The 27478-nt window shown below is 52.6% G+C and overlaps 1 protein-coding gene across 1 annotated transcript; it reads right to left on the bottom strand.

Moving 5' to 3' along the window:
* On the bottom strand, positions 1-27478 carry CLSTN3 (calsyntenin 3). Its single transcript, XM_060658513.3, has 18 exons — positions 27109-27478; positions 24584-24706; positions 23953-24148; positions 22345-22553; positions 21929-22078; positions 21499-21684; positions 20770-21051; positions 19888-20000; positions 16447-16609; positions 15747-15803; positions 14861-15018; positions 14579-14727; positions 9478-9704; positions 9039-9209; positions 7800-7945; positions 7425-7560; positions 1142-1344; positions 1-906 (listed from the first exon to the last, which is right to left on the bottom strand). Exons 1-18 carry the CDS (start codon positions 27170-27172, stop codon positions 766-768), a joined length of 2874 nt encoding a protein of 957 aa, XP_060514496.3. The 5' UTR covers positions 27173-27478; the 3' UTR covers positions 1-765.

Below are 27478 nucleotides of genomic sequence, written 5' to 3'. Positions count from 1 at the left end.
CCCCTCCCTCCTCTCCCCCCTCCCAGGACATGACGATGCCACACACACACACACACAAGGCTGTGAGCTGCACACAGAACACGGGGGCTGCGCTCACAGCAACATGAAAAAATATACATTATATATAATACACCTGGGGCCCCCACTCCCCCTGCCATCCCCACAACCCAGCCTCAACCAGGTCATGTAGGAAGGGGCAGGGGCTGCAGGCCCTCAGGCAAGGAGAAGAGGGGAAAGAGGACAGAAAAGGAAGGAGAGTGGGCAAGGTGAAGAAGCAGGGATCCCCAGAATGAAGTGGAAAGAGAGGGAGGAGAGGACGGAAGCTTCCTCCCAGCTGCAGAAGCCCTGGGGAAGACAGGCCTCCGTGGACAGGAGAGTAGGGAAGGGTTCCCCCTTCAATTCCACCCGGGCCCCTGCCACTGGTAGTGACCCCCACTCCATGCAGTGCGCGCCTGGTGGGGGTCAGACAGAGACATGGGCGAGCTAAGGGGCCACTGCCGGTGGGGGGGGGGGCGCGGCAGAGAAGGCAGCCAAAGTCTTCCAGGGAACAGGAGCCCAGAGGCACAGGAGGGAGGTGGGCTGGGGGCCGGGGCGGGGAGGCAGACCCCAGCGCGGCCCACTGGGATTTGGGGATTAAAGGAAGACTCGTTCCAAAGAGCTCTCTCCCTCTTGGTCTCTTCTCTCAGAAGGTCCTTCTCTCTTTTCTGGGGGTGTCTCTGTCTCACCAGGGCAGAAATCTCTCTCTGTTCGGGGAAGGGTGCAGCGTCAGTAGCGGTGTGGAGGGGTCTCGATGATGCGTCTCTCGTTGCTGCTGGGGGAGTCGGCTGCCTCCGAGTCGCTGCTGTCCTCGTCCTCCTGCTGGCCACCGGCAGCCCCCGCCACACAGGCCTGCCGATTCTGGTAGGACTGGATGAGGCAGGAGCAGAGAGCACAGGGCTCAATGGTCTGCACGCACCCCAGAGCCTCTCCTTTGGGGGCCATGCTCCCCTCAGGCCCCTTACCCCACCCCCGACCTCCCTTTTAACCTTTCTCCTTCCCACTCATGGCAGCTCTGCCCGGAGCCTTTTGCCCCAGGTCCTGGCCACTCTGTGCTCCAGCTGAATCTGGACTCTAGGCTTCCCCCCTTCCCACTGCCACTCACCTCCATGGGGTTCACGATAATGGTGAGTGCCGAGTCATCCCAGAAGAGGTCAGGGTCTTTGGGGTCACTGGAGGCCTCTGGAGGCCCGCCAGCCCCTGAGACACGGCGGTGAAGGGAGTGGATACGCACGAGGCCCAGGATGACCATGAGCACCAGGAACCCCACACACACCACAATGATGAGAGTCGCTGCGCTGGGGACCACTGTGGGGAGAGGAAAGGGACTTGGCACCGCGGGGGGGTGGGGGGGGCCGGGATGGAGGGACACGGGGAAGAGGGAGTCCTGGAGTAAGAAGAAGGATGGGAGCGCCTGGGTGGCTCAGTCGGTTAAGCATCCGAGTCTTGATTTCGGCTCAGGCCACCATCTCGCAGTCTGTGAGACGGAGTCCCGAGGCAGGCTCTGAACTGACAGCGTGGATCCTGCCTGGGATTCTCTCTCTCCCTCTCTCTCTCTCTCCCTGCTCACATGCCCCTGCCCCTCCCCTGCGAGCATGCGCTCTCTCTTTAAATGGTCAATAAACATTATTATAAACAATAAATAAATAAATGTTCAGGAAACATTTTAAAATAGAGAGAGAGAAGACGGGATGGTCCCGAAGCAGGGAGTGCCCTGTATGAGCTAGAGGAGAAAGAGACCCCTATTGAGAAGAACAGGACATAGGGAGGGAAGGGCCCTTAAGGCCAAAGGGACAGAGAGGCAGAAGGAGGGAGGTATGCAAAGGGGGGCACGGGCAGGGGGAGAAGAGCTCCTGGCCCAACGCTATCAGAGCAGCCCTGTTCTCAGCAGGCAGAGGGCCAGGTTGGAGCTCGAGCCCAGTGGGGGAAGGTGAAAGGCGCCACTTAGGCTCAACGGCGTAATCGGAGAGAATGTCCTCCCGCATCTTGAGAAACAGGCCCCAAGCTGGCCTGGCAGCCAGAAGAAGCTGCTGGCACCCAAGTCTGGGGGGACACGTCCAAGGGGCCGGGAGCAGCCCCTTCACTCACCCACCTGAACCGCACTCATTCCTGTTCTGTGACTCCTCCCTTCTTCTCGCGGGCCTGGGCCTCCTGGACACCTGGGGCTTCTGCTCCTCCCGAATCTCCCCCTGAGGATTACCTACCTCCCCCTCGGCCCTGTCATGCCTCTGGCCCCGTGGCCTCACTTTGATGCCTAGGCTCAGGGGAGCGAGGACCCTGAAGGGCAGTGAGACAGAGAAAGGCGCATGCACTCTCACGCGGACCGTGGAGCTGATCGCGGCAAAGCAGACGTGCATGCACCAGCACGTGCCCAGGAGGACCGCACAGGCGCACAGCTGAACAAGGACGGCCACCCCCTTCACCCGAGCCAGGACTCTGCCGGTCTGCACACCTGCCCGCACCAGCAGCCTGGCGGCCTGCTCACACAGCAGGAGCAAAGGGCTGCGTCCGAGGGCCTCCAGCAAGGCACGGCAGAACCACACGTGCAGCGTCACCCAGCTCCCCGCCAGCTGGGCACACCAGGCGACCCCCTGAAGGAAGATGTAAATGCCACAGATGTGCGCCGCGAGGGCCACGGAGCCAGCAGCCGTGAGCACAGGGCGGGCCACCTCCCGCACACACGCACACAGCGCTCGGGGAAGCATGGGCACGCAGAGCAGGAGAGCCCGCAGCCCCCAGGACAGCAAGTGGAGGCAGAGACCCCGCACACGTGTCCCCAGGCTGAGGGCCCGCGTAGGCAGCTGGGTCACTGCACCCCACATGGGTGCACACCCCTGCTCACTGTTTGCGCCCGCAGCGGCTCTCCCAGCCACAGAGGCCCCGTGAGGCCCCGAATCTGGAGAGTCCCGTTGCTAAGGGGTGATTACCCGTGTAATCACACTGTGTTCCAGCCCATACATCTACCTCCCAGTCCCCGATTTACCCACAGCCTTTGAGACGTGTTGAGAGACAGAGTGGAACGCAAAGAAGCCAAGAGCACGGGAGCCGCACACACACCCTGTCCCACACACACCACTCCTCCCCGGCAAGCGGCAAGGCAGACTGTCACAAGCTCCGGGGCCAACCAGGTGTGTGCAGAAGGCCCTGCCTGAGCAGGCACACTAGGCTCACACCTCCCTGAGGCCACCCTGATGGCTCCCTGCCAAGTTGGTCCCTATCCTGACCCAACCCATAGCTTGCCTGTGGCCACTCGCCAAGGAGAGCCAATCCTGTTTGGCAGGGCAGGCAGGCTCCCTGGGCACGGGCTCTAGGGCAGAGATGGGCCTGGCTGGATCAGCACTTCTCAACTGCCTGGGGATGGGGGAGGAGGGAAGAAGGGGACAGAGGTGCTTTTCCCGACCATCTGCAGGAAATGGTCCCTCCCAGGTCCCCATGTCAGTGGGCAAGATCCAGGAACAGTGACCCTGCCAGCAGGTGGCCCCTGTAGCTAAGCTCAGGCTCTAGAAGGAATGGAGACCCGCCCCTCCACACCTCCAAGTGGAGGCCACAGCAGGTGAACCTACTCTAGGAGCACACTGATGATGACAGGCCAAAGTTTCTGGTTTGTGCCTTGATCAAATGCATTTGTTCTTCTGAGCCCCCAGCCTGGTGAAGGAAATGGCAAGTCGATTGCCAGGAATAAGAAATGACCACAGGAAAGACAAAATGCAGACACTGTTATCTGCAGGCAAACAAGTAGAGTAATTAGTTTAAAATGAGGCTGGAAGGGGCGCCTGGGTGGCTCAGTTGGTTGAGCGCCGACTTCGGCTCAGGTCACGATCTCGCGGTCTGTGAGTTCGAGCCCCGCATCGGGCCCCTGTGCTGACAGCTCAGAGCCCGGAGCCTGTTTCAGATTCTGTGTCTCCCTCTCTCTGACCCTCCCCATTCATGCTCTGTCTCTCTCTGTCTCAAAAATAAATAAACGTTAAAAAAAAAAAATTAAAATGAGGCTGGAAGCCAGCGAGATGGCAGGATTTTTCAATTAGCCACAGACAAAAATCAAGAGTTTCAAAAAGCGCAATCACCCTCGCTTGGTGCATGAGACCCGAGCAGGTGACCGTGGCCTTGAATGACTGGCACCGCCGACATGAAGGGGTGTTTTATCAAACGGCCCTTGTGCAACTTCTGGTTTCAGGTGGGTGTGAGGACACGGTTAAAGCCCCATCCACAGTCCTGCATGGTGCCCACTTTATGAAGACCCTGGGGAGAAACTTCTTTCCACTCTCAGTCCCAGGGCTTCTCTTGAAATACTGGTTGGCTCTCATCACATGACTCTCCTAACTGCTCAGGTTTCCTTTTGCTTAAACTGCAAGGAAGCTCAGAGCCAACGTGCTGGCCCATTCTACCATTCTAGCAACTCTCAGAGTATGTTTTTTATGAACTGACTTTATTCCCCTCCTACATCTTATTCTTCTTTCAGAATCGTCCTTCCCTCCCCACTCCCGAGTTCATTTTCTATGCTTACTCTATTTCATTGTAGGTCTGTCTGCAAAGCTTCAGGTACTTGTAAGGAACAAAGTAGGGAAACGGTTCCCAAACTTTGCTGCACGTTGGAAGCACTTGGGGATCTTTAAAAACCATTGGCGCCTGCCTGGAGCGCCTAGGTGGCTCAGTCGGTTGAGCGTCCAATTTCGGCTCAGGTCATGATCTCACGGTGCCTGAGTTCAAGTCCCACATCAGGCTGGCTGCTGTTAGCACAGAGCCCTCTTCGGATTCTTTGTCCCCCTCTCTCTCTACCCCTCCTCCATTTGCACTCTTTCAATAATAAATAAACGTTAAAAAAAAAGGAAAGAACTGGAAAAAGAGCTAGGAAATTATGAGAGGGAAAAAAAAAAAGCTGGCTCCAAGGGTCTATTTAACAAACAGGGTTAGTTTGCTCACAGGTCTCTAAAAATTGTATGAAGTTTCTATGAACCTTTGCAACTTGATTACGCATTATGCTCCCCTCTTCACCCCTACTTCCCTACTCCCTATACCCCTACACCCATCTGCTTTCCTTTAGTGAGTAAATACTTAAAAAGGCCTCTCTTTTCAGAGAGAGGAAGGAAAAAGGGAGCCAGCCCCAGGGAAAAGGGAACACAAGAGACTCTGTAGTGGTGGCCACCACTTAAGGGGAGGAAGCCAGATGGAATCACTGGGGATACCAGGGAGCTAGCCTCAGTCAAAAAAGCCCTAGGAAGCCCTCAGGAGCCCCCTCACCAAATTAGATGGAACTATAAACTAACAAGAGAAAGAAAGAAAGAAAGAAAGAAAGAAAGAAAGAAAGAAAGAAAGGGGAAGGAAGAAAAGGAAGAGCAGGCAAGCATTAAGCATAAATGGAGAAGGTATGGAGGTCAATGGTTAATGCACAGTAATGCACAGGCTCTGGAATCCTGCCACCTAGATTTGAATCCTGGCTCCTACCACTTCCTACCTGTGTGATCTTGAATAACATGCTTAACCTCTCGGGGCGCCTGGGTGGCTCAGTCGGTTAAGCATCCGACTTCGGCTCAGGTCATGATCTCACAGGTTTCTAAGCTGAAGCCCTGCGTTGGGCTCTGTGCTGACAGCTCGGAGCCTGGAGCCTGCTTCAGATTCTGTGTCTCCCTCTTTCTCTGCCCCTTCCCCGCTTGTGCTCTGTCTCCCTCTGTCTCTCAAAAATGAATAAATGTAAAAAAAAAAATTATGGGGCCCCTGGGTGGCTCAGTCGGTTAGGCATCCGATTTTGGCTCAGGTCATGATCTCACAGGTTTGTGAGTTCAAACCCCACGTTGGGCTCTGTGCTGACAGCTCGGAGCCTGGAGCCTGCTTCAGATTCTGTGTCTCCCTCTCTCTCTGCCCCTCCCCTGCTCGTGCTCTGTCTCTCTTTCTGAAGAATAAATAAACATTAAAAAAAAAAAAATGCTTAACCTCTCTGGGCTTCCATTCCCTCCCCTTTAAAAGGGATAATGCTAGTACCCATTTCATTTGCTGTTTGTAATGACTAAATGAGTCAATATGTGGAAAAGCTCATGGTACACACTGATGTGTTCAATATTCTTATTATTGTATGTATTGAAATGAGCTTTTTCAAGGAAGCATTTTCAGAATTCTTTAGGGAATTGCCTTCAGAGCCTGTGATACACCTTTTGGCTTTTTTCAAAAGTGACAAACCTGTGCCCTTTGTGGGTTTGTATATTTAAGAACTTAAAATGATATCCAGAGCCAACTCTGACAAAAGTGGATGATGAAATTGGGTAAAACTGAAACGGGTCAAAAGCAAAGCATATCTAAGAAGTAATAAACATAAATGCATCATGTAAATAGGCTTTGAAAGCAATTCTAAAAGGGATTCCAAAAATCATTTTTGGCATCAACAGAATCATTTTACAGTGTTTAGTATGTGGAAGAAAACTCATTTCATAATATTATGTGTAAATACCAGGTTAAGTAAAATAGTTTGATCCCAACTTTGTAAAAAGAAAAAAAATAAGGCATAGGAAAAAAAAAAAGGAACATTAACAATGGCTTCTTCTCTGGGGTGGAATTATGGCTGATTTTTGTTCTTCATACTTGTAGTTTCTAGTTTTTCTACAATAAACCAACTCTTAAATTGGAAATTAAAACTCGCATCACTGGTAAAGTGCCACGGCCAGGGAACATGAGGGCAGCTCTCCATCTGGATTTAACACTTTGCCAAGTTGCACACTTGGCGTTAGAAAGACTTATGACATTATAGGGGCGCCTGGGTGGCTCAGTCTCAGCATCCGTCTTTGGCTCAGGGCATGATCTCACAGTTGGTGAATTTGAGCCCCTCATCTGACTCTGTGCTCACAGCTCAGAGTCTGGAGTCTCCCTCACTCTCTGCCCCTCCCCCGCTCATTCTCTTTCTCTTTCTCCCTCTCTCTCTCTCTCTCTGTCTCTCAAAAATAAGCATTAAAAAAAAAAAAGACTTATGACATTATAGATAGCACATAATTACACACATATTAGCCCCAACTTTCTCCTTGAGGATAGAGACTGTATCTAACCCATAATTCGTAGGTGCTTCATAAATACTTGATGGCTTCACTAGGTCCAGGGCTAATTTGATATTCCTGGGGGAGGGAGCAGGAACAAAAAAGGCGCCTAAACCCCACACCGACTTTATGATTCCAGACATGAGCACCCCAGCGATGAATGACATTGACTCATATTCTTCGGGAGGGAAAGTTAATGGTCCAGGGGTTACAGGGATTGGAACAGAGTGATCAGTTAAGTCAGCACAGGGAACAGAACCATAGCTCCACCGGCCTACCCCACTCCCAGTGGTAGAGGAGAGAGGATGCCCGTGCCCAGCCCACCCCCCGCCACCCTCCCTGCCCTGCCTGGCCCCGCGCACTCTTACATACTGGAGTTTCGGTGGGAGCTGGCCAGGCTGTGTCCGGCCATCTCAGGAGGGGGCTGGTGGCCGCGGTGCAGGAACTGCTGGGAGCTGAGCATGTGGCTGGGGTGGGCGACCCGGTTCATGCTGTGCAGGACATTGACCTGGGGGAAGGAGAGCTCAGTGGGCACCCGCCTCTCCTATTCCTATCCACTAGAGTCTTGTCCCACCTCACTAGAGGCCATCTGCTAACCATGCCCCACAGCTCCTCCCCCTCTGAGCAGACAGGTTCTGGGCTCTTCCGTGCTGCAATGTCCATTCCCGCCAACTATGGGTCTCAGTCCACTCCTCCAGGGCTCCTCGCTAGTGGGGGAGGAGGGGAGGGAAGGAGACTCTCTAATACCTCCACGATGAATTCATTGCTGGAGTAACGGCCATTCATTTCTGAGCAGGACAGCCGGAATTTCCTAGCATAGAGGGCAGCTCCGTGTCGCAGCCGATAATGAGCCTGCCTCAGGATCTCTTCGTACACAGTGATGCTCTCCACCCCTGGGGGACGAGGAAGCAGCTCAGGGCGGGGAGCCGGCCAAAAGGGCCCGGCAGGCCCCTCTCTCTCAGACTCCCACCAGCTGAGAGCAGACGCAGCCACAGAATGGGTCGGTCCCGCGCCTCAGCAGGAGAATGACCTGAGTTCTCCCAAGTGATGTACCCTTCCGCCCCCAACCCGGCTCTGACTGATTGGGAGAGAGTGACTGGGGTCCATCCCCTGCTCTGCTCTTCTCTAAAAACTCTGCGGCTTCTGGGTAGAGATGGAGAGAAGGCATTAAGGACCCCCTGCAAGACAGAAGGGAGGAGGCCAGCAGGGGGAAAACGGAGAGAGGGGAAAATACAGAAGTCCTCGGTGAGGTTCTGGAAGGGGATGGAAACAGGAGGAAGCCAGTTATGACCAGCTTCTCCCATCCCCACCTGTGGAGGTTTCCTTCAGAGAATAGCAGGTTTCCTCTGAAAGCTACCAAGTCACGGCCACGATTCATTACGATGTGAGCACGCGAGTTAAAGATCTGGTATGGGGGCGCCTGGGTGGCTCAGTCGGTTAAGCGTCCGACTTCGGCTCAGGTCATGATCTCGCGGTCCGTGAGTTCAAGCCCCGTGTCAGGCTCTGTGCTGACAGCTCAGAGCCTGGAGCCTGTTTCAGATTCTGTGTCTCCCTCTCTCTCTCTGACCCTCCTCCGTTCATGCTCTCTCTCTGTCTCAAAAATAAACGTTAAAAAAAAATTTATAAAGATCTGGTATGTACATGAGATCAGAGACATGGAAGGTGTAGAGAAGATGGCTAGGACCAAACAGCTAGAGGATCGAAGGCTCGTCAGAGAAGGCTGAGCCACAGGAGGAGGGAGCAACAGAGGGGAGCCAGGCTATAGAGAGAAGCAGGGAGAAAGAACCACTCGGGAGCCTGAACCCCAGCACACCTCCTCTAGGGGCAATCTGGAAGCCTGAGGAGCTTCCAGTCTGGGAAGGTGCAAGATGGCACTTGCCTCTATCCCTGGGGACCTGAGAGGAAGACCCTCTGGAATTCCTAGATACCTGATCGTGGGGAGGGGCGCACACAGAAAAAGAGGACAGGCACTCAGTCCCCACTGACCGGCAATGGTGAGGTAGGCAGACGTGTTGGTGAGTTCCAGCCCTCGCTGCTGCAAGGACGCCATGTCTAGGAGCAGGCTTTCCCGCTCGGGGTCCAGATCATCCCCGACGAGAGAAATCTCACAGCCATCCAGGTTGTGCACGATCTCATCTGACATGCGTGTGTCTGTCACTGGACGGGAGAGAGTTGGGATCAGGATCAGAGCCACAGGGCTCACCTCATGGCCATGCTTCCTCCCTTTCCAGGCTCATTCCCCGAGAGCAGTCGGCAGCATCTTCAAGAACGTCATTACCCAATACTTTCCTCACACCCACAGGCCTCCTCCCGGCTCTACGTCCCATGTAAGTGGTTCCAGACAAGCGAATGTGGGATGAAGTCACTCCAGTTGCGGACATGAGCCCTTTCTCGGGATGATATCACTCCCTGGAGTCATCCTTACCTGTGCCCTGCCAATTCTCATCCTTTTTGGCCTCCACCTGGTGGGAAATGGAGCAAGTGATTTGAAGATCGGGGAACAAGGGGATCCCCTCAGGTCCCTCAAAGTCCACAGCCGGGCGAGCAAAATGAGCAGTGCCACTCAGCAGGATCTGGGGGGCATCAGGCTGAAGGACCACCACGTACCCCTCCACTTCGGGGATGGAGACACAGGATTCTTCGCTGAAGCACCTGCAGAGCAGAGGGGAGAGAGGCAGCTTGTGACCCCAAAACCTCCTGTCTAATGATCCCTATTCTGTTTCATCCCTCCGGGCGTCCATCTCTACAACAGAGCACCCCACGTCAGGGAGGGGAAGGGAGGAAAGAGGGATAGTGTCCCTGTCGCAGCACAACTACCCCACCGGGGCAAAGCTGGAGAGGAGATACCCTTTCCTGGGAAGATGCCACTGTGGGAAAGGGTCAGAGACAGATCAGGCAACCCAGACCTGCAGGGGTGATCACATCACCAACGCCCTGACCTAAGACTATGGAACACCTATCAAATTTCATTTCACAAACCGAACTTGCCAAAATGTTTACACATACACAGTTCCTTACTCAGGAGATTTGAATTAAGAAGTGTGTTCAGCAAAACACATGGCAGACACATACCCAAAAAATATTCAACAACAAAAGTGGAGGGGAAGGATGTGGTGGGGGAGCCTATCCAAGGATGTCCTCCTCCTTGCTGTTTCTTCCCTTCAAGATCAGAGAAACCTCCTTTGGTCGGTGAGCTAATGTGACAATCTCGGACCTGCATCCATGGTCCCATGAAGCCTCGTGGACCTTGGCACCAGGACAGACTCCCTCAAGCACTCAGCCAGGCCAACCAATGCACAGCACAGCTGCTCAGGAAGGCGCTCCCAGGGTCACCTCCCGCCCCATCCTTTGCCAATCGATCAGAATGACACCTCACTTTCTCATCACACCTGCTGGTTTCTGAAGCGTTTACACATACTCTTTCATGCAACCTTATTTCAACCTGTGGAAAAGGGGTAAGAAACCAAAGATGATCAAGCATCTTGGCCACACAAGAAATAGGCAACAGGGGCGCCTAGGTGGCTCAGTGGGTTAAGCATCCGACTTCGGCTCAGGTCATGATCTTGTGGTTCATGAGCTCGAGCCCGCATCGGGCTTGGGGCTGACAGCTCAGAGCCCAGAGCCTGCTTCTGATTCTGTGTCTCCCTCTCTCTCTCTACCCCTCCCCCACTCATACTCTGTCTCTCTCTCTCTCTCTCTCAAAAATAAACAAACATTAAAAAAAATTTTTTTAGAAAAAGAAACAGGCATCAGAGTCAAGGCTTAAACCCACAGTTCTTATGCCAAGATCCCACTCTTTCCGCTGAACCACAGCCACTATTTGGGGCCTAGGTTTGCACCAGTCTGATTTATTTACAAAGAAGCACCCCCTGGGGCATCTGGGTGGCTCAGTCGGTTAAGCGGCCGACTTCGGCTCAGGTCATGATCTTGCAGTCCATGAGTTCGAGCCCCGCGTCGGGCTCTGTGCTGACAGCTCAGAGCCTGGAGCCTGTTTCGGATTCTGTGTCTCCTTCTCTCTGACCCTCCCCCATTCATGCTCTGTCTCAAAAATAAATAAACGTTAAAAAAAGAATTAAAAAAAAAAAAAAAGAAGCACCCCTTGAACAAGCAGCCTTCACAAGGAAGTTAGTAGCACAGGAGCAGGGCCTGTGGTCCGTATGCTTGTGCTAACTGAAATGCCCAGCTTGACTGCAGGAGCCAAAACGGGAAGGGGTAACCTCAGCAGATATGATGAACTCAAAGCCCCTGAAGCTGCCAATGTCCACAGCTTGCAGAGTTCCTGTGCCACAAGGGGTGGGGCCCAAGAATCTGTACGGTCATTCTGAGAGGCCCAGATCAAAGCCTCCTGGAAAACCACCTAAGCTGACTTTGAGAGCCCAGACTCCAACAGACATCCCCACTGCAATGAGCAATCCAAAGGGGACCCAAAGGGGAACAGGGGGCTGGCCCTGACCCAAAGGCACTGATGATCTGGTCTAGAGCTTAGTTATATATGGCACACAACCTTAAAACAAGGGCAAATATGGTCACCATTGTGTAAGTGGAACAAACAAAAAATCACAAGGGTTTAGAGAGGCAAACGTTATTTCTGGCTAGGATGGGAATGGGGCATTTGGCCAGGGAGGATAGGAATAATCAAGGGAAGTAGAAACTGAGATAACCTTTGAAGGAGGGTAGGACTTCGCTAGGCAGAAGGTAGACCATAGAATGGATGGTGAGGAGTGCACCAAGGGGAACGAAGGAACATGAGGCAGAAATCTGGGGTCAGATGGTTGAAGGCTTTGAGTGCAAATTTTGAGCACTGGCCAAAGGGAGGTCATTAAATTCTTCTATATCACAAAATAATGAGGATGAAAATTCTGATTTATGACCACTAACCTAGCCTCTGGTGAAGTTAGAATACTAGAGATAGGTCAACTTGTTAGGAGATTATGGCAATAGGCTGGGCGAGAGGTAATCAGAGACGGGGCTGGAGTAATAACAGCAGAAATGGAAAAAGAGGAGACAGATTCCCAGCACCCAGCACAGGCAGGATCAGGGTGACCTGGCAAAGGACGGAGCGTGGAGGATAGACAGGGAGAAATCCAAGATGACTCAGAGGTTTCAAGCCTGGATAACCGCAAGGGCAGAGACACCATTACAGAAATGGAGAATTCAGGGGGAAGGGCAAGTTTGGATATTGAAGGCCATTATTCTGTCTTGAGCTCGTTTCTGTGAGATGCTGGCAGAACTTTCTAGATAGAGGTTATAGCAAGCAGAAATTTAAGGGCTATGGTAAAAAGACAAAGCTAGAGAAAAAAGATGTGGTAACCATTTGTTCAGGGGCTAATGCCACAAAGGAGACGGGCTTTCCAAGAAAGAGGTAGGGGGACAAAATACCTTAGGGAAAGTCTGCGTTGACCAAATAGTTAGATAAATCTGGCTTTCAATGGACAGAGCTTCAAGAACTGAACCCTGGAACTTGGGGAAGCCACGTGGACTAGGGCAAGGATGTGTATCAGAGAAGAGGAGGTCTCTCTCTCTTTCACTCATAGGCATAAGCAGGTGCACGTGCGTGCACGTGCACACAGGTGCACGCGCGCGCGCGCACACACACACACGCACCTATATTTTCTCCAATGACCTCAAGGAACTATTAGGGTAGCACTAACCACATGATAGCTCTACAAACGGAAAAACTGAGAGCTCTCACAAAGAAAACAAGGCCCCCTCCCCCACTAAAGGATCAAAGTCAGGTTCCTAGCTGGTGGATAAGCCTCTCCCCAGGCATGAAGGAGGTAGGAGGAATTCAGCTGAGTCCATCCACAAAGGATGTCACCTCCTCCCACTGTGGGACTCCCCTCCCCTTGCAAAGCTCCACCATAAGCCAAAAGACAGCGCCCTCCCTTGATGTGGCTCCTGAGCGGAGTGAAGGCGAGGAGGCAATTACTCGGTTTCTAGTGGGTTAAACCCTTCATAGCCGCACGACTGCCCTTTTAACAACTTGAGTTCTGGCTAGAACGTGGTGGGCTGCACGCTCAGCTCTGGTCTGTGCCCACATGACCCCAGCTACTTGTGGCCTTCAGCTCCACACTGTGACCACCCCCGTGGGCCAGCAGCCTGATTCCCAAAAGCTGCTGCCTCTGCCTTCCAGAGCTGTAATTGTGAGGCCTGATAATCATGCCCAGTCACTGTGTAGGGCTCAGAGCCCTCTCCTCTCTCTCCTCTCTAAAGCCACCCTTCCCAGGATAGGAACAAGCCAGAGATATTTATCTTCAGATTGCTTATGGAGAAACTGAGGCACAGTAGGGGAGAAAGGCATGCTTGCTCAGGAATCTAGTCTCCTGCATTGTGTAATCCGCCCACCAGATAGCAGTATCTCCTAAATACTGCCCCGCAAACATTCTAGGGGATGAAAATAGCCCGCATTGGCGGAATAGGCACCGGGCTAGGTGGTCAATCTGGACTGTATCATTTAGCCCTCAAAACAATCCCAGGAGTTAGATTCTATCGTTATCCCTGTTTTATAGCGTTTGCTCAGTGCAAAAAGCCAGTACATAACAGACTCTGTGTCCATAACTATTATGCTTTCATGACCTCTCAGTTATTCTGCATTTTTAAAAATGTTTTCTTTGCTTTCAAGAGAGTGCAAACAGGAGAGGGGCAGAGAGAGAGGGACAGAGGATCTGAAGCAGGCTCTGTGCTGATAGCAGTGAGCCCAATGTGGGGCTTGAATTCACGAACCACAAGATCATGACCTGAGCCAAAGTCAGACACTCACCCAACTGAGCCACCCAGGTGCCTCTCAGTTATTCTGCATGTTTAGCAACATACTTAAACCTTGAAAATAATGTACAACTTTTCTTTTAAAGAATTAAAATTATTTACTTAGCATTCAAAGGTCAGAAAACTTTCAGTGAAGGGCCAGACAATAAATATTTTTGGCTTTTGGGGCCATACAGACTCTGTCCCAACCGCTAGCCCTGCCATCATACTGTGAAATAATATGCAAATGAATGGGAATGGCTGTGTTCTAATAAAACTTTACTTACAAAAGCAAGCAACAGGCCAGATTTGGCCCCAGGGCCACAGGTTACCAATCCCTAGACTTCAATGATCCCATTTGATCTTGCAAGGGCTTGCTGAATCGAGATGAAAACAGGTGAAACAACGAGAGCTATTTGCTCAAGGTCATCCAGGGGATTAAGACAGTGTCAGAAGCAACATCAGATCTCCCAGCTCCCAATCCAGTACCTTCTCTGTACCACTTTACGTATCAGCAAAGAGGCACAGAGAAAATTAAAACCCCAGGGTCCTGGAAGGGTGGTTAGTGGAAAGAGTCATGAGTCCGTTGTTTAAATCCGAGTCTAGTCCAGGCTCTTCTACAAACGTGGCTGTCAACTGAGCAGGTCAGTTGTCTTTGGGGCCCAATCTCCCCATCCATACGGTGACGGAGGTGTGCCTAGCCCTGGGTGACCTCTGAGACCAAGGAGTTCTGACACCGTCTACCTCTGCGCTGTGATTTGCCCGCCCCACCCAACACTCACTTGACAGCAGTGGTGAGGCGCAGGGGCCTGACGCCAGGCGTGGCAAAGCGCAGAGTGTTCATGTAAGCCACATGCTGCAGGGCATGGTTGAAGGTCTCCACATCATCCCCCTCCAGGGTGAGCAGGGACTGCGAGGGGTTCACGTGGACCTGGGCCCCAGACACAGACAGCTGAGAGCAGGACCAGGAGGTGGGAGAGGAAGGGAGCAGAGGGAGAGAGGTGGGCAGAGGTAGGGGGCAGGGGGCATGCCCGGAAGGACAGGGCTAGAGGAAGGGGCGATACCTTCATGCCTTTGCCCAGGCTCTCGAAATCCCTATAGTCCAGCCCCTCCCGACATGCATAGAGGCACTCGATGACCTCGCGGCTCTCCAGGCGGCCTGAGCGCACGCTGAAACCAGCCAGGTAGCCATGGAAGTAGTGGTGGATCGGCAAGGGGTCTCCTAGGGCAGGAACACAGGGATGGAAGGGAGGTAAGAGCAGGTGAGGGGAGAGGCAGCTGGAGCAAGAAATGGGGCAGAAAGAAAGGGCAGAAGGCTGGAGTAAAAGTGTAAGAAGGAGAAATGTGGAAATGAAAAGGAAAGAAGAGACCAGGAAGTGAGGCTGGGGCGAGGGGGGTGGGGGGGTACTGGAGAATGCAGAAAAGAGGACAGAAGAGGGAATAAATCCAAGGAGAAGAGAAGGGTGAAAAACAGAAGCAACAGAAATGAGAAAAGCCCCCCAGGAGAGGGAGAAAGGGAAGGAGGAAAGTGGGACCAAAGGGAGGAAAGAGGAGCCCATGGAGGAAAAGAAGGGGAGGGCAAGAGGACATGGTCACAGGGCATGCAAGGGGACCCAGGGGAACGTGTGGAGCTTCACAGATGCCCAGATCTCCCTGTGTGGGACCACCTCCTGCCTCCCACGATCTGCTACGTGGAAAGCCAGCAAGAGAACTCTCCCACTTCCTTCTGTGAGCAGGAAGGGACACTCAGGAGGCCACCAAGCTCCATCTGGCCTTACCTCTCCAAGGGAGCCCTGCCCTGCAGTAGTTCATGGAGGCTCTGCCCCCTGGTGGCATGTGCAGCAGTAACTATGAGGCTGGCTGGGATTTGGGGTTGGGGTGGAGTCAGGAGCATAGCACAGAAAGTTAAGGTGAGAGCTCTCTGGTCTCCAGTTCTTATGCACAGAGTACCTTGTGTGGTGTCTGTACTGTTGTCTCCTCCCTTTTCCTTCTCTTTGTTCTTCTCCTCTGGAGGAAAAAAAGAAGTAGCAATCAGTTCAGTGTTGTGGGGACAGACTGACCGCAAGGAAGAAGGGGTCTTCCCTGTTCTCTCCCTGCCAATGTAGGGCTTGCAACCTGTTCACCAATTTCACATCTCAATCTCTCCAGCTTCTGTTAAAAACCAGCCCCCAAATACATGGCTGAGAAAACACAAGGGCTTTGGTAAGACACACACACACACACACACACACACACACACACACACACACACAAATGCAGGCATGCACCCAAGTTCCCAGAAGGGAAAAAAATGAAAGAAATAGCTTAAGGAAGATTGAAAACTCTCTGAGGTATTACTGGTATTACTGGCCTCCAGCAAGGGAATGCACTGTGGACATCATCTCTTTGATGGAACAATGTGGGCATTGGCCAAAGTTACAGAAAGAGAGATTCTGGTGATGCCTGAGGTAATGACTAGTTGAACAGGTGGGAGATACTGGGGGGGGGGGGGGGGGTCCTGTGGTCTCCTCCACAGAGATCTCTCTGAGTCACCATGCCCAACTGCAAGGAGAGATGCATGAAGTCAGGCTACCCTTGCTCCTTCATTAATCCTAACTTTCTAAAGGCTCCAACCTTCAGTGTCTTCACTGAGAAGCTCAGAGGGACTTACCAGTCCAGCAGGCCCCAATCATGAGAGCAGGTTCCCTTCGGGGCGGGTGGATGAGACCATTGTCATGGATGAGGGCAGGGTCAAATGAGATGCCATCGGCATAAAGCGTGACTGTGGGGAACTCCAGGTTCAAAGCATAGTGGTGCCATTCATCATCACAGACCTGGCAAAGCAGTGTAAGGGTAAGAACCCTCAGGTGCTTTATCTCCAGGGAACTAACACAAGGCACTGCCCCTTCTCCTGGGAGACAGGGTACAGTCCCTTATATTCTCAGCTCTATCAGCAGGGCTTACTAGTGAATTGTTGCCTACCCAGCTCAGGAAATAACATCCCTGCCCAAAATCTATCAGGCACCAACCAAGTAGGTACCTAAAATTCCGTTCTTCAGGCAAATCTCTAAAACTATAAACATTCCTAAGAGAAGTAACACACTATTTTCTGAATAATTTTTTGCCCAAAACTGTATGTATGCATGGCACTGGAAGGTCCACAGTCGTTTGTATCCCAACAGTAAAACAAACCCGCTCTCCTTGGCAGTTTCTCCTAGGGTCAATCAAGATGGGTGTGGGGGATGGTCAAAGGAATGAGGGGTAGCCAGTTCTCTGCCTTATTAGCTTCCAAGTGCTGGAATGCCTCACGGTTCAACCTAGGCCCTTTTTCTCCCTTTTCTCTCTACACACTCTTCCTAGGAGTTACCTCATCTGTTCCCATGAGTTCAGATACCATATTTATGCTGTTAATTCCAGAATCTGCATCTCCAGCCCAGAGCTCTCCTTTGAACCCTGGGCTCTCCACTTGGATGTCTCAGAGGTATCTCAAATTTAACATGTGTAAGACAGAAGTTCACACCCCTTCCCAACTTCCTCACTTTTCCCCGGGGCAGCATAAACACTCCACTGTCCATCCAGTTGCTCAAACGGATGACCTACAGGATACCTTTGATCCTTCTCTTTCCATCACCTTACACATCCGACCCATCAGCAGTGTTGTTGATCCCAGATCCAAACAGAGCCAAAAGCTGTGGATTTCTGTGCAGTTCTTTATAATGCCATGCATCAGTCCAGTCCTCAACCTTACCATGGCAACAGTCTTGTCTGGGTCTTTACCTTTTTATGTCTTTTCAATAAGTTCCTCCCATAGTTGCCAAAGGGATCTTCTTAAAATACACATCTGATTAGAGTTGCAGATATAAATCTGATCTGATTAGATCACCTCCCTGCTTTAAACCCTTCAAAAGGCTCCCTACCTCTTACAGGACAAAACCTAAACAAACTGGGGCACCTGGGTGGCTCAGTTGGTTAAGCGTCCAACTTCAGCTTAGGTCGTGATGTCATGGTTCTTGAGTTTAAGCCGCACATTGAGCTCTCTGCTGTCAGCACAGAGCCTGCTTCAGATCCTCTGTCCTCCTCTCTCTCTGCCCCTCCCCTGCTCACATTCTCTCTCTCTCTCAAAAATAAATAAATAAAACATTAAAAAAAAAAACCTAACCTTAAAAAAATCTAAACAAACTACAGCTGGACAAAGTCCATTGCACAACCTGATCACTGCCCAGCTCTCCAACCTCATGTCCAGTCTTTCCCCCTTGTTCATTGTATTCCAGCCCACTGACCTTCTTCCCATGCTTGGAACAGGCAAAGCGCTTTCCTGCCTCAGGGCCTTTGCATCAGCCCTTCCCTCTGCCTAGAACACTTCCTTCTCAGCTATTTCCCATCCTTTAGAATAAAACTTAGATTTCACCTCCATCAGGACTTCCCTGAGCATTAGATCTAAAGTGAATTCCCCCTCTTTGTCCTCCCCCACTCTCTACTTCAGTCCCTGCTTGTTCTTTCAGAGAATTCATCACAATTTACCATTTACATATGTCTCCCTACTTTCTAAAAGTCTACCTCTCCAACTAAAATGTAAGCTCAAAGAAGGCAAATATTTTCTTTCCCTTATACTCCACTGTATCCCTAGAACCAAGCAGAATGGCAGACACGTACTTGATATTTAACATGTGTTGAATAAATAAAGGAAAATAAAAGAAAAACAGATGTTACTAACATTAGCAACAAGAGGGAAAGATCAAGAAGCAGCAAATAGCAGACTGTCTCCTTCACAGAGTACCAGAGAAAGCAAAAGCTTTTGTAGACAGCCCTCAATTATCCAGTCTGTGGATTTTCTAGGCCTTTCCTTTCTCTTTCTCTCTCTTCCAATTCCTGCCTTTTTTCAGCTATTTGCTTACTCAGCCACTCTACTGGGGCCTGCAAGAAAAGTAGGAGATGGGAACTCAAATTAGTCCTCATTTGTCCTCACGGTCAGCTTACAGAGAGAGTAAAGAAGAGGTTGTAACTGTCGACTCGAGAGAGGATTTTACATATTTTTTGTTCGTTTTTATTTATCCTTCATAATCATGCGAATAATAGTGAAAATTAGTGCATAATCATGCACTAATAATAGTGAAAATTGACATCCTTCCTGCCTACAAGGTCTAGTCCATCATTCGCTCCTGCAACAACCCTCAGATATAAAGTTCATATTATTGGGGCACCTGGGTGGCTCAGTTGGTTAAGCATCCAACTTCAGCTCAGGTCATGATCTCACAGTTCGTGAGTTCGAGCCCCGCGTCGGGCTCTGTGCTGACAGCTCAGAGCCTGGAGCCTGCTTCAGATTCTGTGTCTCCCTCTCTCTCTGCCCCTTCCCACTCATGCTCTGTCTCTCTATCTTAAAAATAAATAGAACATTAAAAAAAATTTTTTTTAAATAAAGTTCATATTGGGGCGCCTGGGTGGCTCAGTTGGTTGAGCATCCGACTTCAGCTCAGGTCACGATCTCACGGTCCGTGAGTTTGAGCCCCGCGTCGGGCTCTGGGCTGATGGCTCAGAGCCTGGAGCCTGCTTCCAATTCTGTGTCTCCCTCTCTCTCTGCCCCTCCCCCATTCATGCTCTGTCTCTCTCTGTCTCAAAAATAAATAAACGTTAAAAAAATTTTAAAAATAAATAAAAAATAAAAAATAAATAAAGTTCATATTATTCCCATTTAATAGGCCAAGAAACTGGGATTTAGACATACTAATAGAGATTTCTTGGCTAGTGAGTTCCCCTGGCTGCGTCCCCCAGAATTACTTACTTTCTTGCTTACTACAGCATGCTAACTGCTTGAGAGTCAGGGATATGCACTGTTAAGGTTCTAGGTAAGAAAGAGATGAAATCAAACAGCAAGAAAAGATACTTGGTTGGATATGGTGTTAGTAGTAATGTGCTCCCAAATTCCTTTTAATCTTGGAGTGCTTCCTGCAGGAGACAAGCCTTGGAAAAGAACAAGAGAACCTGGGAGTAGAATGTCAGGAACTGAAGGTGGAGCATGAAGAGGGGCACAGGGCAATGCAGAAAATGCCAAGCCTGGTCCCGGGACCCTCCTTCCATCCACCCAGCTCTCCCAGGAGCCTGGCACTGGCCTCACCTGCTCCAGCTTCCAGAGGAACTTGACTGGGCGGGCACTCTCAAGCAGAGGCCAGTAGAGGAAGGCAATTCTGCAGCCATGGACGGTCAGCGAGTAGTGAGAGAAGCCATCCTCTGAGGAGAGAGGACAGAGAAAGGGGTCAAACACAGGGCCTGAGGCAAGAACAGGTTCTCATTACTCTCATTACTCTCTTACGCACTCTCCCTCCCGTATTCCCTAGTGTCTCTTCTCTTTCTCTCTGACACATGCACAGAGTCCAGTCCAAGCGATAACTAGGGCTTCTCGAGCATTCTGATCGGCCAAGGTGCAACACTGGGCAGCCTGTTCCCACCCAGATTTCTACTACTCCTTTGGTTAATACATGGGTGACAACCCTTCTTAGCTCAAGAGAAGTGAGCTCGGAGAAGTGGCAGAAATGAGAGGTCAGGTCAAGACTGAGCCCTCCTAGGAAGGACGTGCTATGCAGTTGAAGGAAGATGGGGACTTGGAAATGGAGCCAACTAGCCCTTCAAAGAGGAGGACGGGATAGTGGTAGGAGAGGAAGAAGGGGGCACACCACTATCCAGGCTTCTCCACTGCAGTGAACAGGTTTTAATGGGAGTAGACTGGGGAGCAGCCTACCACATGGTGGGAGGCAGGGGGATTGGGCAACTGCAGGTGAGAAGGGCAGTGAGCAGTCCCATTGCCCTCTGAGAGTAAGCAAGCTCTCAACTCATGCAGGCAGTAAACCACACAGCTTCAGGGAGCACCAAAGCCAGCACCACCTCTTACAAATGAAGAAAGAGGCAGTGGTCTGTCCACAGCCACAAACTGGATGGTGACAGAAACAGGATAAAAAGCCAGTTTCCTCACTCTCAGACCAGTGGCCTGGGGAAGGCTCACCATTCTGGACAGTGTTACACACGATGGTTTCCTCTTCCTTCTTGCCCTTGTTGGGGGTCACACCATGCTTCATCCAGAAGGACAGAGTAAAATGGTCACTGAGGCTGTTCTGGGGCCCAGAGCCCAGCCCAGCTGTGCCACCTAGGGGCACCTGCACGGCTTGGGTGCCGTTGAACCAGTAGATAAGGCTGCTGTCCTGGCTGTAGTGCACTGAGAGTCCGGCCGTCCAGTTGGCATTGGGGCCGGGCATGGGCAACAGGTCTACCTCCCCGGTGGCGGCACCTGCAGAAGCCCCAGAAAGCACAAGTGTCAGAGCTGAGACACAGCAGATGGGGAAATGGGAAGCAGCCAGGGAAAGAGCGAATGAAGGAGAGAGGTTTCCCACAGCTAGTCTCACCCCCTCTCCCAGCCCCTCAAAGACACCAGAGGGTGGACCTCTCTTCTAGAAATGGCTCTCCAATGAACTCAATCTCAACTCGTCATCTCTCCCTACCATTGTTCTGCAATGTACCTGGTGACTGTCTTGTGCTACGATTATGATTATGCATCATTGCCAATGACCTATTGATTTGCTTTGGGGGCCACAGGAGTTAACCACGTGCTACAACATCTGTGGATATATATATACATATACACCTGTGGGTGGGCAAGGGAAGATGTGAGGCAGATTCTTCGGAAAGAGGCAGAGGAGGGTCAGGCAGAAGCCTGGGGAGAGGAGGGCACACTCACCACAGAGTTTCCGCAGTGCCCGTTCTGAGTAGTTGTCACGGTCACAGCCCTTGGCCACATGGCTCGTCTGTAGCTCTATGGTGGCCTGAATGTTCCAGAGAGGTTCATCACAGGTCTCCAGGCGGATACCAGGGAACAAAGCCAGGCTCCCTGCGCCTGGTGCATATTCAATCCTTTTGTTCCAGCCTGCACGGGGGACAGGGAGAGGGTAGCAGAGAGAGAGGAAGGCAGCCCCTCTTATCCATTCTGCCATTGTCATGTCCGCTGACACCCTTGGGTAGACAGCCAAGGTAGACAGCTGCAAGCCTGCCCCCAAATCTCTCTCCCCTGGCTCTTAACCTAGCCCTGTGATTGTCAGAAGGGACAAAAGGGAGACCCAGGTGAGAGATGATTTACAAGATGGGTGACAGCACAGTGCGGAGCTCCTCACCTTGCCAGCTGGGTTTACAGGTGGGCTTCACCTGGATCTCCACCTCGGCATCATCCGCTGCCCGCTTCTTCCCGCAGTCGTAAGCTGTCACCGTAAACTTGTAGAGTCTCTCACCACTGTACTGCAGCTTCTCCGTGTTCTCGATGTTTCCTGGGATAGGTGTGGGGGGAAGACAAAGAGGGTAAGGTGCACCAGGGAAAGGCTAGGGAGGAAAGGGGAGAACTCGTGAGCCAATTGGGCAACAGGTGAATCAGGCAGCAGGAAGACAGGGAAGGAGGTATCTGGGGGAAAAAGGCTCTCCATTGGGAAGGCGGGTGTGGAAAGAGGATCTGAGGGACACAAGTGGAGAGTTCAGCCCCCGGGGTGTTCGGAGGGATGTGGGCACCCAGGGGTGGGGCCGCAGGGGATGCACTCACCGTCATTGTCGATGAGGAAGGGCGTGTTGGGGGTGAGGATCTCATAGTAGCAGATCTGACTGTACTGGGGGGAGCAGTCACCATCGATGGCTTCCACCCGCAGAATGCGGTCGTACAGCTTCCCCTCAGTTACCGCAGCGCGGTACAGCCGCTCCACAAACACGGGGGCAAACTCATTTACGTCATTGACCCGCACGTGCACAGTCGCCCTGCACAGTACCCAAGCAGAAGGAGGGACAAGCAAGAGTCAGCCGGCCTCAAAACTCAAAGAGGGGAATGCAGACAGGGAGTCAGAGCACACAGGAGCCAGTGTGTCCCGAGCCTAGGGCTGTGGGCATGCTCATCCCACCCTCCAGGGCACCAGGCACCACACAGGAAGGGGTGACTGATGTCAGGGGTAAAGGACGACCTCAGAGGACACCCTCAGCTGACTTGGAGAACTCCTGTACAGAGTCCTATAGGTTCGGTGCTAAGACAAGGGCTAAGACAGAATTTTGCGTCCAGCTGGTTGTTCCTCCACAACAATCAGATCCAACGGGATAACCGAGAAAGACACAGAATAAAAGCCAAATTAAAAGCAACTGGGGGTGGGGCGCCTGGCTGGCTCAGTCAGTGGAGCATTCAACTCTTGGTGTCAGGGTTGTGAGTTCGAGCCCCGCATTGGGTGTAGAAATTACTTAAAAATAAAATCTTTAAAACCAACCAGGGGAAGGGAAGTGGTATTTATATAAAAGCCATTAAGTCATCCGACACAAGCGTGAGCGGAGGGCTGTCTTCTGTGCACACGTGTGCAACGTGTTTGACAGGTGTGGCCCCCCCTACTCGGGGCCCATGGGGCGGACAGGCCTGGGGTTATGCCTTTCATGCGGAGCGTGGCCTCCCACCAAGATCTAGGCACCCGGGGCCCAGAGGCAGGGTCCTATCTCCAAATGGGAAACTGAGTCACAAGGTGCGGTTTACACCGGTGCCTCTTAGCGGCCCAGGAACCCTGACTGCCAACCTTTCTCCCATTCTCTGATGAGAAGCTGGCTGGGAATAGACATAGGAGTCTCGGGCCCCAGGCTTGGCCATGCCGGAGCCATTTCCTGCACACCCTCACCTAGCATCGCGCATGTGTACATCATGAGTATGTGAGTGTGGGACGCGCTGCAGACTGGTGGGGCAGGGGGAAGAAATCCAGATGTGTGCTGATGTGCTCATCCTCCTCCTCCTCGTTCCCCTCCTCCTCCTCATGACCCATGTACTGAGCCTCTCCCGTGCATCAGGCACTGTGGTGCCTGCTTTTTACATAAACCATCACCTTTACTCTTCACGGCAATCTAAGGAAGGAGGATCATCATTCGCCCCATCTTATAGAGCAGTAAAAGCGGATCCAGGGAGGCTAAGTAAGCTGCCCAAGGTCATAAGAGGCAGAACTAGGATTAGATCCCATGAGTTCTTCTACATGTTTCTGTCACCTAGAGCGAAAGCTCCTGGAAGAAAAGACCCCGATGAACAGAGAGGGGAGGGGGTAGGTATTCAATGACAGCATGGACAGAGGAGGGTGAGGGGCTTGGGAGGGGCAGGGAGGGCTCAGCAGCCGGAAGCAGGGGACAAGGGTCTCCTCACTTGTGGGACTTCTTGGTGTTGGCCCCGTCGGGGCCCTCGCCACAGTCGTAGGCCTGGATGGTGAAGGTGTGCTCCTTCTGGGTCTCACAGTCCACTGGCTCCTTGGCCCGGATCAGCCCTTCTCCGGTTGCTTTGTCCAGAATCACGGCCTCAAAGGGCACCCCAGACCCATGGAGCCGGAAGCCACAGATCTCACCTGACCCAGGGGGGGAAGGAGGGATGAGGCTCCTTCTCCTTCACCACTTCCAGCACCTTCTGCCCAGCCTCCCCGCCTCCGTTCCACTTCGCCTCTCCTCCCAAACCCCCGTCCCTTCTCTTGTACGTGTGACAGTGTTAATTATCAGACATATAGCTCCAACACCAGCGTCCCCAAGCTGCAGCCTCTCAGAGCTACTGGGTCTGAGATCTGACCAAATCGTGATGCAGTTAACCTCTGCCTGCCCGCGTCCTTCTCTCTGGCTCCCTGTACTCAGCCACCATCCTTAAGCCTACTTCTACCACTTTGCCGAGGCCTCTTCCCCACTTCCTCTGCTCTCCTCTCCCAGGACCTCCCCTCTCCCCACCTCGCCCTCTGCCCGCCGAACCACTTTTCTCCGTCCCACCCACCTTGCCATCCCCCAACCCCAATTACCTGCATAGCGCAGGGGAGCATCCTTGTCCAGGGCAAAGAGTGGTGGGTTCAGCAGGACCGTGTTGTCATTCTCCATGACGATGCCCTGGTATTCTGCCTCGATCCATGGCTTGTGCTTGTTGGCTGACCCCCGCCCAGGGAGAGGAGAGGACGCACCTGTGAGCTGGCCCTCCACTCCTGCACAACCCCGACCCACTTACACTCCACTATTATCCCCCTTTCCACCCTCTGCAGAAGCACGTGCAGGAGGAAGGGCTGAGGTCAAGAAATCAGCATTAAAGGAGTCAGAGGGTCTGTGGGATGTCACAGCCTTCTGCCCATGGCAGGATAGACCGTTTCCATGGCAACAGCCTACCCTGGGGGAGGAGGAGGAGGAGGAGGAGGACCACTATCTCCCCTGGGAAACATGGTCAGGGGGTAAAGAATTTTCTTGAGGGATTTCAAGTGCTAGTGAGTGGAGACTGGAGATTCGGAGAGCAGTGGTGGGCCATCAGAAGGCCCTGGGAAAGGGCAGAGTTGAGATTAGAGAAAAAAGATCTAGACGTTTCCTGAGATCCTGCGTGTTTATCTTCTCCACCACCACCACCACCCCCACCCCCATTTCAGTCCTGATCCCCTCACTCTGCCCTTCTCCAAGCCAAGCCCCAGCCTAAATCCATCCAACCTAAGAGAAGAGAAAATATATAGGACAGAAGGAGGGGGACAGAAAGGGGCAGGGATGGAGGTGAGGAATCAATGCCAAATGACCGGACCCAGCACAGCCGACATCCTAAGGGATTATTGAGCTGGCCTAGAAACACGACAAATCTCCTGCCTGCCTCTCATCCCTACACCCAAGAGAGCACAATCGCAGCCAGCACATTGCTACGTCCCCCACAAGGCCACCAAACCCCACACTCCCTGACCCCCACTTCTTATTCAGACTCATGAGTTAGTCCTCCTTCTTGCTTACCCCTTTCTTCCCTTCAACCACCAGCCAAGCCAGGAAGGATACAGGACTCACTCAGCCTCTAGATTTCCCCACCTCTTGCCAGACTCAGCTCACTTGTGTCTCCTCCCCGGGACCGATCTCCCCCTAGCCCGGTGAGGGGCCTTGGGGAAGGCACAGTGTGCTCCCTTCCCTTCTACATCACCTCCACCTCAGCTGCCACCGTTTATTTAATCCCACCATGCCAGCCCCCAGACTCCCAAAGCACATTCATGATGGCCCATCAGTGGAACATGGGTGGAAGAAGACATATCATCAGAGGGAAACTGAGTCACCAAAAGGAAACTTCCCCAGGATGTCATGGTGAGCAAAAAATCCTGTCTTCCAGTCTTTCCTCCAACTACACCACAAAAAAAAAAAAAAAAAAAAAAAAAAAGGCTTCTGGTATCGGAATGCCTGCCTCTTTCTAGCAGATGACCACCAGAACCCCCTTCTCGAAAGGCAGAGGAGGAAGCCACAAGATGGTACTCAGAAGGCAGCACAGGAAGTGGCAGGAGGCTAAGAAGCTGGGTTGAGGTCAGACACTGAGGCGAGGAGCCACAGCCTGAAGATGGAAGGGTTGTGGTGCCGCAGGGCCAGGGCTGGGCGCCTTCTCCACAGCTCACCCCCAGTCTCCCTGCTCCTCTCCTCTTGGCCACAGACTCTCCTTGTGTTCTTTTCCTTCACTCGCTGCTGGCTCCCTGCCCTTCCTTCCTCAACTTCCCCTTCCCCCTCTTCTGTCCCTTTCAATCCTCTCTCTTTTTTTGCCTCCACATTTACCCTCTTCCATCCATCTCCTTCTTACCCCCCTCCCACACCTCATGTCCGTCGTCCTCAGCTTTTTCCTCTCACCGCTCATCTGGCACCCCCTACACACCCACTTTTGCCCTTGCCTGCTTTCCTCCACCTACCTGAGCCTTAGCCCCTCGCCCCTCACCCCTCGCCCCTCATCCCTCGTCCCTCTGACGGCCTCACCCAGCTGAATTTATCTGCTGTCTGCCAGAGAGGGCAGCTCTGGTAACCCTCAGCCCAGCTGTATGCCGGGTATGGACGCAGAGGAACACGCCAAAACATACGTGCTCCGAATTGCTGAGCTGCTGCAAGCAACTGTTTCCATCCAGGATGGGATGGAAATGAACCAGATGGATCTGCCACACGCCCTTAGTGCGGGCACACCCCAGTGACAACGGAGAACCCCCCAGAGACGTACATTACCCTCCAGGGGCAAGGCCTTCTGAGACCTGAGATAGCTCCCCGAGGTGAAATTGAAGGTGGGGGGGGGGGGGGGGGGAGGATGCAGAGAACCCAGGATAGAAATGAGGACTAAACGGGAGCAAGAGAAGCACATGGGTAGAAACACACCAGAGAGGATGGTGTGGGGAAGGGGATGTGAGGCCGAGAAGGGGGCAGCTCCGAGAAAACGGGTGGGAAGGGGGATGGTGGCAAGAACCCACACCTGTCATTTGCCCGATAGCTTCAACAGCCCCTGCCCACCCCTACCCCCACATTGCTCTCCCCATACCCCTCTTTCAGTGGCCCCCTCCCCCACCTCACTCACCTTTGTTACAGGAGCTGGAGGGGAGCAGGGAGGCCAGCAAGAGGGGCAACAGCAGGAGGGTCATGGTGTGGTGTGGGCAGGGCAGGGCCAGGCGATCGCTCTCCCCCGAGAGCCTCCAGCCGGCTGATTCCACCTTGGGGGAGGGAGGCAGGGGCTCTCCAAGCAGTGGGGGGGAGAAGCTAGGGGGCAGCAGGGCACAGACAGAAAAGAGCCTGCCGCCCACACTGGTCCATACAGCAGACCTGGGCAGACCTCAACCCGGGTGGCTGAGGTGGGGGACTTGCAGAGGCTTCTCGTTTGCTCTGGAGCCGGGCGTCCTCACTCTCTCCCTCATTCCCAACCCATCCCCGCTACTGCAGGATGACGTCAG

Source organism: Panthera onca, chromosome B4, assembly GCF_046562875.1.
Source record: "Panthera onca isolate mPanOnc1 chromosome B4, mPanOnc1 haplotype 2, whole genome shotgun sequence".
NCBI classification, from domain to species: Eukaryota; Metazoa; Chordata; class Mammalia; order Carnivora; family Felidae; genus Panthera; species Panthera onca.
The sequence above is the reverse complement of the archived record's forward strand: the minus strand, read 5'-3'. Positions and strand labels throughout refer to the sequence as shown.

Bases quoted from the DNA above. Each gene is read 5' to 3' on its own strand.
- CLSTN3 (XM_060658513.3), bottom strand. From the start codon at position 27,172: ATGACCCTCCTGCTGTTGCCCCTCTTGCTGGCCTCCCTGCTCCCCTCC. The intron at 22,079-22,344 runs GTGAGTGCATCC...CACCTATCCCAG, and splicing joins CTTCCTCATCGACAATGACG to GAAACATCGAGAACACGGAG. The intron at 16,610-19,887 runs GTGAGGCCAGTG...CTGCTTTGCCAG, and splicing joins TCCTCTGGAAGCTGGAGCAG to GTCTGTGATGATGAATGGCA.